Source organism: Canis lupus, chromosome 10 (genome assembly GCF_003254725.2).
Source record: "Canis lupus dingo isolate Sandy chromosome 10, ASM325472v2, whole genome shotgun sequence".
In the NCBI taxonomy this organism is placed as follows: domain Eukaryota; kingdom Metazoa; phylum Chordata; class Mammalia; order Carnivora; family Canidae; genus Canis; species Canis lupus.
Genome location: NC_064252.1, coordinates 20,770,803 through 20,784,035, shown reverse-complemented (window position 1 = coordinate 20,784,035; position 13,233 = coordinate 20,770,803). Strand labels below are relative to the sequence as shown.

General features: G+C 61.2%; 1 protein-coding gene across 6 annotated transcripts in view; it reads left to right on the top strand.

Annotated features, from left to right (window-relative positions):
* The first annotated feature begins 1,798 nt into the window (after positions 1-1,798).
* LOC112666022 (basic proline-rich protein-like) overlaps positions 1,799-13,233 on the top strand; it is a 30,865-nt gene continuing 19,430 nt past the window's right edge. For 3 of the 6 annotated variants that reach the window (XR_007413409.1, XR_007413410.1, XR_007413408.1), the window contains exon 1: positions 1,799-3,116. Coding sequence is in view for 1 of the 6 variants with exons in the window: in XM_049115241.1 (XP_048971198.1) it covers positions 2,343-3,116; positions 3,771-3,869 (873 nt within the window). In the remaining 5 variants the exon portion in view is untranslated. Of the gene's footprint in view, positions 3,117-3,770; positions 9,648-10,574; positions 11,143-11,780; positions 12,995-13,233 lie in introns of those variants that run through there. The other 3 variants (XM_049115241.1, XR_007413413.1, XR_007413411.1) reach the window with 3 other exon arrangements.

The following is a 13,233-nucleotide window of genomic DNA, read 5'->3' as shown; positions in this document are numbered from 1 at the left end:
ATGAACTGGAAAACATTTCTACTCCATTTTATAAAACTCGAATTTTCTCACAGAAATGAGAAAAGTGGTCCCTAGAAAGAGGCCAACGTAAGAGCTTAGCACCCGGGGAAGCAATTTCGGAAGATTCCTTAATATTAATATATCTCAGACTTTTGCCCGCCCCCCCTCCACAAAACCATGTTTGTGGTGTGTGTGTGTGTGAGTGTGTGTGTGGGGGGTCCAGTCACAATTCAAGGTCAAGGTCACAGGGATCTAGGGAACTTCCGAGGTGGGTCAGTGGGCAGCCCAGGCCCTGGCAAGGCTGCCCCAGCTGCCCAAGCCCAGCCCTGCCTCGGGCAGCCGGTTCCCTCTTTCTGGGCAGTCCAATCCAATATAGAATGGAGTTTCCTGGGAAGCAGGGCACACGAGGAACTTTTGAATGTACCAATGGCATAAAAAGTATATATATTTTTATGACAACGAGCAAGTTTCAATTGGTTGACAGAAATGGCGAGATGTGACGTCAAGGGACACTGGTTAGAATGCCAAGGCCGGCTGGGGGGGGGCGGGGGGGGGAGGGAGACAGGCACAGAGAGACATTGGGATGGGACCCAGGAGGCCTTGTTCCTCTTGGGCCCCCGTCGCGGGCGTCCGGGGACAGCCAGGTCCATCTGGCTCTGGGAGAGGGCATGCCCGCACAGGGGCACAGGGAGAGGGGTCCGGGCATGATGACCCGGTGTCGTCCCGGAGCGCCAGGGGCCCAGGCCGGCCTGTCTGCGGGGAAACCACTCAGGCGCCCCCGCAGAGCCGGCAGAAGCCGCGGCGGCCTCCTTGGCGTTATAAGCGGTGTCGCGACCCCCGGGCGGGGCGCGGGCCGGAGCCGCGCGGGCCCCGGGCTGTTGCAGTGCGGGCGGGCGCGGAGAGCGCGAAGCTGCGGCCTAGAACTTCTCCCCGCAGCTCCTCCGCCCCGGGCCAGGGGAGCAGGAAGTTGCTTCTGCGGGGAAGGAAGAGCGCGAGCTCGGAGCTGGGCAGCGGCCCTGGGCACCGTGCCCCCGCCATCCCACGCCTTCCCGGCACCCAGAGGGCACCCCCCTCCGCCAGGCACCTTGCGCGCCCCCTCGGTCTCCGGGCTCGGTGCGCCCCCCGCCCCCCCATCGCCCCTGGCCAGGCGCCCCTCCCTCCGCCGGACCCGCGCGGTCCGCAGAGCCACCGCGGGGTCGCCCTGGCGCGCACCCTGCCCTGCGGGAAGCCCGCCGCCGCCGGAGCCGCGAGCCCCGACCGGGGACCTCGTCTAGAGCTCCGGGGCACACGCCGGCCCCTGCGGAGCCGAGCCGGCCACCCTCGCACAGGGTCCGCGCGCAGGCCGGAGGCCGTCGGTCCGCCCGGGGTCCCCGAGCTCGGCCCGAGCCTGCGCGCGCGCCCCGCTGCCCGCAATCATGGCAGCCGGCGCCTCGGAACGCAGCGGCCCAGCGCGCTCCGGCCGCCGCCTCGGTGCCAGGGCGGCCCGGCGAGCAGGGGCCGGGGCTCGCGCCGCCCGCCCCCCGCCCCCGCAGCCGCGCAGCCCCGGGGCGCGGAGCCGGAGGCCGGCGGGGTCCTCGCGGCGCGGTGCCCCCCGGACGCGCCGGCTGGCGGGCGGGGCCGCGGGCCGGGGGCGCGCGGCGGGGAGCGCCCGGGTCGGCGTGCCCGCGGGGGCGCGCACGCGGGGCTGCGGGGCGAGGCGCGGGGCTCGGGCGGCGAATCCGCTGCTCGCGCCGCCCGCCCCGCCCGCGCGCGCCGGGCCCGGGAGGAGGGTGCGCGGCGGAGCGGGAGCGGCAGCGGCAGCGGCAGCGGGGGCGGGCGGGGGGGGGGCGATCCGGGGAGGGGCCGCGGCCCGTCCTCGCCCGCAGCGGGCACGGCCAGGGGGCCCCGGAGGCCTCGTTGGTATTCCGGGCACAGCCGAAGCCTTGACCTCCCCGCGGAACAGAGGCGCCCGGGCGCGCGGGCACGGCCGCCGTCCCCGGGAGGTCTCTCCCGGCTGCGGGGCCCGTAGGCGCCTTGCTTCCCCCCCACCTCCGCGTCCCCTCCTCTCCGGGTCCCCCGTACCCCCTCCCCCGCCCCGATCCGGCGGCGAAGGGGTGGGCAGGGAAACGCGCTCTCTGGGACAGGTGCCAACTCCGAGACAAAAGACATAAAATAGGCGGCAACGTGGGAAGCGCGGCCGGCGCGCTCGGGCGGGGACGGAGGCGCCGCGGGGGCCGCATCCTCGGTGCCGACCGGGGAAAGTTTGGGAAGTCGCCGCGGCGGCTTCGCAGCGGCGGGGGACGCGCGGGCCGGGCCGCCCTCCGCGCCGCGCTCGCCCTCTCCGCGCCGCTGCTGAATAATTCATGGCGCGGCCGCCGGCCATTAGCATGCACCGGGCGCGCGGCGCGTCTGTGCCAAGCCGCCGCCGCCGCCGCATTCGGCGCCCGGGCCGCGCCAGACGAGCGGCCGCGCGGCAGCCGGGCCCGCGCCGTCCCCGCGCCCGCCCGGCGGCGCCCATTGTGCCCGGGCCGCGCCGCCCGCCGCCCCGCGCCGCCCCGCGCAGCCCCGCGCCCGCCCGCAGCCCGCAGCCCGCAGCGCGCCCGACGGCCCGGCTCCGCAAGTTGGGGCCCGCGCCGCCCGCCCGCCCGGGAGCACGGGAACTTGGAGAAAGTCGCGGGGCGCCCCGGCCCGGACCCCCGCCGCAGGGCGTGGGCGCCCCCCGGCCCGGCGCGCTTTCGGTTTCGCCCCGGACAAAGGTCCCCCGGGGCGCGAGGCGCGGCCGCGGGGACCCGGTGCTGCCGGCGCTCCCCGGCCGGGTCCGCTGGCTCCTCTCGGGCCGGCCCGCGTCGGGAGGGCAGGGGCGGCGAGGCCTGGCGCGCGCCTCGCCCGGCCGCCCGCGCCCCCCAGCCGTGCCGCCCTGCCCGGAGTTGCGGGAGGTGGCTCCGCGCGCGCGGAGGAGGCCGGCGCGGGGACGGGGCGCACGCCCGGGGCCGGGGCCGGGGCCGGGGCCGGGGCCGAGCGGGCAGGACAGCGCAGCGCCCTCCGCGTCCCGGCGCGTCCCTCCGCCAAGGGCAGGGCGGTCGACCTGCGTGTCCCGGGTCACCGCCGCGTTGCGTTCCCGGCGACTCCTGAGGATGGTAAGTGCATCTCTCACTTTCGCTACTTAGTGACTATTTAAATATTAATGAAGGGATTTCTAAGAAGAGCCAGTCGGGCAGGCCTTCCGCCGACCCCACCGACCGACCGACCGACCGACCCACCCGACCGGGGAGGTTGCCCTGGAGCCCGAAGCCTGGCCAGCTTGGCGACACCTCCACGGCCGGCCGTCATCAAAATGCAGGAACTTGTTATTTGTGAAATACAGTTTCAGATCTCAGGTGTGTGCGCCCCATTTGCGGGAGAGAATCTGGCTGAACACGGAAAACAGCGTTAGCAGGCACCTCCGGCTGAATGGGGGGGAAAAAAAAGAAAGCGTCTGTGTGTAGGTTTGATGTGTTTGGAAGGATTATCTGGGAGCTACAATCCCTTTTTGAAAAAATAGACCTCTTTCTATTCCCTTTCTAAACCAGCGAAAGCGCTGCTTCTTTTATTTATTTTACTTTATTTATTTTATTCTTATTTTATTTTTCTGCTGGTCAAGCATTTATGGAGAGCCGATTTCGGGGCCCGCAGTCAAGCGTTGGCCGCCACTGGGCCGGTTGAGTGAAAGGCCCTTGTGTGGAGGCTTTTGTTTATGGTGGCATAAAACGAAAAACAACTCATAACTTTTCGTAATAAATCCCCCTTTATAGGTGGCTCACACACAGGCCCAGCCGGCGGCCCTGGGGGAGTTTGTGGGAAGCAAGAAATGGGTGAAGGAATGCGCGTTTGCCGTAATTACAGGGTTGTAAGGTAACGCCGAAATTAATTTCTTCAAAGTTGGGTTTCAGAAGCCAGGGCGGTCTCTGCAGGCCAGCACCATCTTCGTTTTATTTTAGTTCGTTGGTCCTGGCCATTTGGGATTTTAAAATGCATGTTTGTACTCGTGTGTACCTATCCTGTTAAAGTGAAACCCATCCCGGGGTGGGGGCGGGCAGGGAGAGGAGGCCAGCGGCGGGATTAAGCCCACTTTTTAATACCATCGTATCACAGGTGCGATTTCCCCTTTGCTCTCCCCATCTTATTGATGTGGTTTGGAGAGCCTTAATGGGTGCTTTGACCACAAAATAATGGGCTGGGGGTGGGGGTGCTGTTTCCATAACGCCCCAGAGTTGTGAGCTGGCACCTAAAGGCCGTGTTTCCGGGAACGTGGACAGGGGCCTGAGTGGCCCAGGCCTGCCTCATGACAACCTCTCCCCAGGCTGCCTGTTTCCCTAGAGCCCAGGGAGGAACCCAGAGGAACGAGGAGACCATTTCAGCAAGACCTAGCCAACCCACGCGCAGAGGCCGAAAGTTTGCTTCGGTGCTACAGAGCACACCCTGCCGCTACCTGCTGCCCCCCCCACACCCCCTGCAACCTCCCCACCTCCCCCATTTTCAATTTTTATTTATGACTCCTGTATCAGAGGCAGTTAGCAGACCTGAATCCCGGGTGGGACATTCAGGAGGCATCTCGGGAACGGGGGTGCAGCTGCTGAAGTCGTTGCCACTCGAGCCGGGAGCTGTCGCTTGGCATTGGCAGTGACCCGGTTAGAAATCGGAAGAAGCTCAAGTTCCAGCTGACCGTCGCCTGCAGAACTCGGGAGATGTTTTACCCGGGTGCAGGGATGACCTCTGACATACCTCGTGATGGGCAGGAAGGTGTGGCATTCTGCTGATGCCCAACGAGGGGCAGCCCTGGCTTCTTCTCCCTGGGCCGATGGGAGCAGGGAAAGGCCTGAGGGCCTGAGAATCTAGGGAAGCACCCCCAGGGTCCCTTAGTGGGGAGTTCCCGGCTCCGGAGGCCCATGTCCCCGGCCAGAGTGTGCCCCTGGAGTGTGATGGGTGGGGAGTCCCTAGTAAACAGTGCCGCCCCCCACCCCACCCCCACACCCCGGATGGAAGCACTGCCCGGGCACCAACGCTGTCCTGTCCTGCCTTTGTCCTTCGTACTTGGAGCCAGCCCAGTCCTAGTGGAGACTTGAGCCCCCTGGGGCTTCTTACTGTGTCGGGATATCCCATCCAGGCAACATTTATTTTTGAGGACATGCACAGCAGAGTCGAGGTTCTGAGAAGGAACTGGTGCCTTGTCTTGGGTTTGTCACTTCTGGATTTAATAGGAAGAATGTGTGGAGCAGGGGGACAGGGTCTTATGGACTGGGGTGGGCTAGTGGGAAATGACCCTGGAGTGTCTGCTTTTGTTTTAAACCAGGGCCAGCCTCCGGGTCTTTCCTCGCCTGTGCTTGGGGCCGAGTCATGCCCAGCCTTTGGCCACTTGAAGCCCCAGATCCTGGGTGAGGGGTCTTCAGGGTGCTGGTGGGGCCCGGCAGCTCAGCACAGGCAGTGTGGCGAAGGGGCCCTAACTGTGGTCAAGTTCCTCTCACCACCTGAGCAGGTGTAGGTGGCAGTTTGCTTTGCTCAGCAGGAACAGCAGGGAGCTGCGGCAGGATCACTTTTTGGGTCTGTGTGATTTGCACCCTTGATGGGGCAGTCGGTGAACCGGGCTCGCTTGCTCCTATCCTTGGGAGGATTCTGGGGCCTTCTCTGCCCTGGTGTGGATGAGGCCTGCCTGGAAGGCCGTCCCTGGGGCTCAGGGAGGGTCCCCAGGGCTTTGCCTACCCTGACAGGCACTGTTCCTGAGCGAGTCCTCCCCGGTGTCCAGGGAAACCCACGTGTGCCCCTAGTGAGGGACCGTGTTTGGGGAGGGAGGGAGGCCCTTGCAGGCCAGCCAGGAAAACGTCTTATAACCATCATGCTGGATTTTCGTTGGGCTTAGAGGGTGGACTTGCATGTTTGGGGAGAATGGAGAATATTGTCGTAGGAACCCCACGGACCAGGGGTGTCCTGGCTCACGTCGGGCAGCTCCCAACCCGGCTCCTGCTCCTGGCTCCCTGTGTGACCAGGGACAAGGCCCCTCACCGCCCTGGGCCTGTACTCTGAGCCCTGGCACCAACCTCGGAGGGTCATTTGGAGTGTCCAGCCTGCGTTCTTCCCGCGAAGCACAGTTCCTGGCACGTGGCAGGGATGCCATAAAGCGTGCTGCTGTTGTACATGGTAATCGCCATGTTTATTGCTAGAGATTATTATACTTTTGAGTTTCTAAGAAACAGTCCGGTTTTGGTTTCACTGCAAAGGATGCCTATGAGTTTACCCTCCACGCCTGCGGCCCCCCTGTCCTGCAGGCAATGGTGCAAGGTGAACTTTGATATTTTCTATCGGGTGGAATGCCAGGAGCTTGCAAAGCCAGGGCTTCCCTTGTCACAGGGACTTGGCTGGGATGCACTGGGTATACTAGATGGGAGCAAGGCCTCGTGAGGTCCTGGGACGTGGTCACCGAGGAAGGAGTAGACTCCCCCCACCCCCAGAATGGCACTTGAGGAGCCCACTCGGGTGCTGACCACGGGGTCTGACCTGTGCCTCTCACCTCTTCAGGGTCCAGGGGTGGGGTGGGGGTTAAAATTGAGGGCAGGACATCACCACTTGGGCGTCTAGAGTGGCCACACCAGCTGGCAACTCGGGTGGCAATGTGGTAGGGGCGTTTCACCACTGGTGAGCTAATTGCTCTTTGGCCGAATACAAGCGTACGTTGACCAGAACGCTTCGTCGAGGAGACTCTTACCTCTTAGCTGATGATTCAAGAAGACCCAGCAAGACTGCCCTTTCTCAAAACATGCTATTGGGACAAGAAAGGAGCCCGGGCATCGGCCTGGCTTGCTGATGTTATGGAGCAGAGGAAAGAGAAAACGCAACAACTGTCTCTGAGCAAAGACAATGGATCTTTTATATGAAATACTTATTTCCAGGGCTGACCAGTGTCCCGTTGGCTGGGATGGTGGAGCTCGAGTTTCTGGGTATCACAGGCCCTGAGAACCCAGTCAGGGATGGAGATTTATAGAAAGGGAGAAAAGAAAGTCCCCTGACCCGTGGTTCTTGGGAAATTCAGTGGGAACGTCTGGCTTTCTTTGTTGAGTGGAGGCTAAACTTTCTCAAGTTTAATTTTTTCCTTCTGTGATCTCTTTCGCAAGACTGCGGGGGTGCGTTTGCAGGCACCAGAAAGGTAGCCAGGTTTCAGGTTTGAGATGGTGACCTGGATGGGCCAGGCCCGATGGGCTTTTGTCTGCTGGGGGGTGAGGGGGAGGGCAGGTAGTCCCTCTTAGAATGGAAGTGAGGAAAACCCAGACCATAAGAGGTGACCGCACCATCGAGGGCGATTTCGGATGGTATTTGTGACTCTCTGGGGCCCTTGGCTCCTCCCAGAGCCCATTGTCCGATGCATTTGGGTGCCGTGTGCAGGTTATCAGAGAGCCTGGCCTGCCGTGGTTAAGCCACACACCAACCCTCAAATACCCTCCCCGGCTGGAGAGAGGGTGTGTTTGTAACTCCTGACAAACGGGCGCAGAGCTAGCACCGGATGGATGTTTTCTGAATTACCAAAATGAACAGAATTCCACTCTGAGGCTTATTATCCACCAGCCATCTCCCTCTTGCCCGCTCTGCCGCGGTAGATAGCGTTCAACCCCGATTCCTGCTAAATCCATGGCCTGGCCTTGGTGCGGCCAGGAAGGCACCCTGAGAAGCAGGGCCCGGCTCCCAGGCTCACGTCAGGGACTCAGAGGAGCTGATCCAGCTGGGGCCCGAAGTGAGTTCAGTATCCTCCTGGCGTTGGGACGTTGGGAAGGCTGCGGTGGATAATCGGCCTGGGATCCCTGCCAGCTAAGGGGGTCCTCAGTCTGGACACCCCTGCGAAGTGGGTGAGGACAGGGGAGGGAGTGGCCCCATTCGGGGTGAGGGATGAGAGTCCCCTCCCCGCCAAGCTTCTCCTTCACCCAGAAGTCTTTGTTGGCAGATGATGATGTTTGGCTTTCAAAAATGAGGTTTCGTTTTTTAAAGCTGCTTTTATGCGGTTTCTGTTTTTGGTTGTTTGGGTTTTTTTGTTTTGTTTTTTGCTTTTTGGTTTTTTTGTTTTTTTGTTTTTTTGTTTTTTTTTTTTTTTTATCCTGGAGCCGCTTAGCTGTGGCCTGTTTAACCTGCCCACCCCCACCCCCTCCCCCCCAAAATGCAATGAAGAGAGCACTCTTTTGGGGGTGACCGAAACAGCATCTAAGGCCACGGGTGGATTTGGTAAAATCGAGGTGGAAAAGACTGGAACGGTGTGTCATGAGGCAGAAAAAAACCCTCTGACACAGGCTTTTATTCACGCAGTGGGGGCAGTTTCAGAAGTAAACGCCTTAGGGTCTCACTCTGAGATTCTGGATGGCAGGCTTGTTTGCGCCGGATTCCGGACGGGTCAGAAACCCGCGTGGCTCCAGTAATCCAGCCCTTGAGCCGCCAGCCGGGCCTGCTGCTCCGTCGGCGGCGGCTGAGAGGTTGGTTCTCTGAGTAGACATGTGAGCAGCAGAGGCAATGATTATTATTGTGGTTGGAAATGTGTGCATGGCATTTACAAAGTGAAACAGCCTTCCTCTTCTTCTTCTTTTTTTTTTTTTTTTAAGCAGTGATAGAATTTTCCCTTAAGAGTAAAAAAGGAACGCTGTGCCTGATGCCTTTGGCTCCTAACGCTGGGGCTGGGTTTTTTCGGTGAAACGCCCTTTCTTGATTCTGGGATCTCAGATGGCAGGACGAGCATTTAGCTGAAATATTTACCTGCTGATTTGGGGCTCTTAAATCTCGATTCGTCTTACATGTGTTTAACGGCGATATTTACATTCAAATCAGCCTTTTATAATTACATTTTAAATTATAATAAAATGATGGTGCCGGGCTTCAGTCTCCCTTACGCTTTTTAGCAGAGAGACGCTGGTGCGAGTGGCGTGCGGGTGCACAGCGGGTGCACATCACGTCACCCGGAGCCGCCTGGGCTTCTGGCCCGCGGGAACTTGCGTGTGTCCTGAGCATGTCACGGGCAGCGCGTGTCACCTGTGGAGCCCTCCCCGCCCTGCCAGGAGGAGGACTTGTGTCTGGGGATGCTGGCCCTGGCTGACACAGCGGCGATGCTGCCAAACCTCACGCCGGAGGGTTCCAGCCCAGAAGGGCCTGATCGGGCCCTGCCACCTGCCGGAGGTGCTGTGTCCTGAGCCCCACGCTGGGCTGGAGGCCGTTACCTCCCGGGCGGCCGGCTGGCACAGCAGAGGCCGCTTCTGCTGCGTGATCGCGTGTGCGAGGGTGCAGTGTGTGTCGGGGTCGCGCCACCCGCCGCCTCCCGGCCATGACCCAGCTACCGCCTGGTGTCCTCTGTCAGGGGCCAGCCCCAAAATGGCCACCTGGTTTCCAGCGGCCTTCCCCGTGGAGCGTGGGGGGACCCTCTCCTCCCGGGGGCCCGGCTGTTGGCAGCTGTGCCAAGCCGTTCCTGGAATGGAATTCCCGGCGTTCCTGGTCAGGCGCGTGGCATCGGAATCCTACCTGCTTTGTCTCTGGCATCAGCTGGCGGGCTGGTCACGTGGTGGTGTGCGTGAGACCAGAGCCCGAGGACCGGAGGGCCCCTCCTGGGCGGCCTCCTTGTTGCTCAGTTGCCGTGCCGGCCCCCCTCCTCCGCGGGCACGACTGCATCGGAACCTGGGCTCCCGTCCCCCGCTGCTCGGGCGTCCAGACGGCCCCTGACCCCAGTCATCACCGACAGGAAGGCTTGCGAGCGGGACTGCAGGCCCAGCCCGGCCACTCCCTGCAGGGCCGGCCCTGCTGGCCGGGGCCGCCGGCCGGGGGAGCCCCCGTGTCACACGCACAGCCCTGCGGCTCAGCCGCCGCAGGGGCACGGGGCCTGGCCACATAAAGGGCTGAGGGACAGACGCGAGCAGACGGTGTGGCCACACGGATGTGGCCCGGATGCCTCCAGCAGGGGACAGCCAAATGTGATCAGTCTCCAAATAAAAGCACCACGTGAACCCCTCAGGCCGCTGACGGGGCAAGGGCCAGGGCCGGGCTCTCTCCACCTTGAGGCCGAGTGGGTGGCCAGGATTGGCTTTGGTGGCGGCTGAGAAGGTGTGGGGCCGGCCTGGGCTCTGGATGCCTGTGCCCTCGCGGGCAAGGCCAGCAGCTCCTGGGTGCCCTCCCCTCTGTGTGCATCTTTCACTCTGTCATCCGGTAGCCCCCAGCGGTAGGAGCTGTTCTATCCCCCGTTCCTTCTGTGGATGGGGAAACTGAGGCCCGGGAGCTGGTGTGGCACAGGGTCGGGCGGCCACGCGGACACAAGGCCGACCCCGAGCCCTGGCGCGGACTCCGGGCCCGGATGGCACGGCCCCCCCGGGGGGGCATCCGCTGGAACGGGCTCGCGGGGAGGCCGGGGGCCCAGGGAGCTGTTGGGGGGGCCCCCCCGCCGGGGAGCCCGCCGGGCGCTGGCCGCCGCCGCCCCGCTCCTCCTCGGGCCAGCGCGGGAACAATGCGGCCTCTATGCCCGGAGCGGACCCGGGCCGCCCGGACTCCGGAGCAACATGGCGCCCAGGCCGCGCCGCCTGGCCCCGGGGAGGGCTGGCGCCTGGGCCGGGCCTGGGCCGGGCCAGCTCCCCGGCCTCCTCGGGCCGGCCGCTGAGTGGCCAGCCGCGCCTGCCGCCTCCGCCCTCTCCCGCCTCCCCCTGCCTGGTGGTGGGTTCGGGGGTCCGGCCCACCCGCCTCTGCCACGTCTGCCATCCTCCCGGCACCCAGGAGCATCTTTCAAAAATTCCCGGTGGGCGGGGCCGAGCCGCAGCGGCCGCCTCTGGCCCCCCCTCCCCGGGCAGCCAGTGCCAGATGAGAGCAGGAGACAAAAGTAGCATTTTCCTCGTCCTCCTGGGCTGGCAGCAGAGCCTCCCCCAGCACCACTTGGCTCCTGGCAGCCCTGCCTCCGGGGGCCGGGGTGGCCGAGGCCCAGGCCGCGGCGGCCGAGACCGGGGCAGCGATGGCCGAGGGTGGCCAGGGAGAGCAGGACGCCTGCGGGCCCGGCGGCGTGGGGCTGGCACCTGGGGACGGCCTGCTGGCCGGCGGGACCCCCCACCCCCCGCGGTGCCCGGCCTGGCCAGGGGGCACCGTGGGCACGTCCTTGCGTTGGAGAAAGCTCCTCAGCCTCCTGCACCTTGGGTAAGTCACCTTCTTCCCTTCTCCCCGGCTGGAGACAAGCCGATGGCTCTGCCATCTTGTGCTGGTGCCTGTTACGTTTCCTTGCCTCTAATTGGTTATCCGAAATTCAAAATTCTATTTCCGACCCCCCCCCACACCCAATCTTCAGTGAAGTAATAAGCCTTTCCAAAAACTGCAGGGAAAATGCAGAAGCCAAGCCCATTTATTTTTAAGATCCAAAGCTCTAGGCTTTGGGAATCACAATAAAAATGAATGTTTGTTATTTCACAGTAGCCGTGTGTTCAATTATCATTGGAACGAGTGTTTCAGGAGGTATTAATAGGCACGGCCTGCTCGTTCCCGCTCACTCAGATTGGTTTGTCGTGGGGCGCCTCGTTATTATTATTACTGTTGTTGTTAATATTATTATTTTAATTTTTGGTGGTGCCAGGAGTGACAGAGGGAAAAACACCAAGGCGCCCATGCTCCTCCCAGCAAACTCCTCGGCAGGCAAGGCTGGGCTGGCACACGGGAGGGTGGGTTCTGCATTGAGAAACAGAGGCCCTTTTATTTTATCCGGCATCTTTAATGCTGCCATGTCCACAGTTTAGGGATGCAGTTCTTTTCTCCCTTTCGTTTTATTTTATTTCGGGTGACGGCGGCAGGGAGGGGGGGGGGTGGCCGGGAGAAAAAAGAAGGCTCTTTTCGGCTCCCGGCTCAGTATGGGGAAAATCTTTTAGGTTGTTTTGTGCTTTGTTTTTTTAAACACTTATTTAAGCCCGGGGATTCCGCCTAACGGTGCCATGCCCAGCTCATAACCACCCTGCCCACAGGCGGTGCTTGGGGTGCACGTGGGCACGTCCAGCACACAGACCCTCGGGGGCCCCGAGTGGTCCGGGGCCAGCCTGTGCCAGATGCCGTCCCGGGTTCCCATCTGCAGGACTGTGGGCCGAGACACTGGGCTGTCCAGGGCCTGAACCGGGGCCAGCGGTGGCAGGGAGGTGGGAGTCCCTCGAAGACCTTTGCGCCCCCAGACCACGCTGCTGCCGGGGTCCCAAAGCTGAGCTCCGTGGTTGTCCGAGTTTCTCAGGCTGGTCCCTGACCCTTCAGAAAGGCTGAACCTTTTCATTTAAAAGGTGGATTTTACAGAGTTCAGCTCTGACTTAACTCCATCCTCTGCCAGGCTGACAAAAGCGCCCACAGATTCAGCCTGGTTTTCCCCCCATGTCTGAGGGTAGCAAGGGTCTTGATTTATGGAATATGGAAAATCGGGCCCAGAAAGTTCTAAATTGCAACCGAGAAGAAAATTCTCACGTAAATACATCTTTGTTTTCCTAATTCGGAGGCGTTGGGCCCTGTCTGTGTGGGTCTGAGCAGCCGGCCGGGGCAGATACCACCAAACATGAAAGTGAGCTCAGCTCACACAAGGACTATCACGGCTGCTTTTGTTCGTAGATTAGACAGCAGTCGATACTGGAGGTTTGGGGCTGCAGAGACAGGCGTATAGAGCAGAGATAATTAAAACATTTTCATGATTGTGACAGCCACATTCTGCTGCTGCAAGCTGGAAGATCGTTGTACCCAAATATTTAGCAAGCACCAAATAAAACATTGGTGACAAAATACAAGTAATAGGAAAAAAACAGAGTGTCATAAATTCTAAAGTGAAAGAGTCCAGAGTGTGGAGAGGTGGGTAGGGGAAAAGGAGGGGCCCTCATGTTTAAAGAATTTATGCTTTAATAGCTGCCTGTGCCTCATTTCCAAAAATTTTATTTTTTTGGTCGAATTCGTGTAGGTGCACAGGCCTTTAATCCTAAATCCCGAAATGATGGTCACATTTCCCGAACACGACTTCGTCGTCGTCTTTTTGGAGGTAAGGGCAAGTAGCATAAAATCAATTAATTTCCATAAATGAGCATTTTCATTCTAAATTAGTAATTTCCACCGAGATCATGTTCACCTAATGGATGTAATGTCTACGGATAATACATTTTCCAGCACACACCTTATAGAGCTGGGATGCTTATATGTGACCAGTTACCATATTTGTTTTTTAACTTGGGCTGTGACATTCTGCTTCCCCCCCAAATCAGGAAAATGCCGTAGAATCTT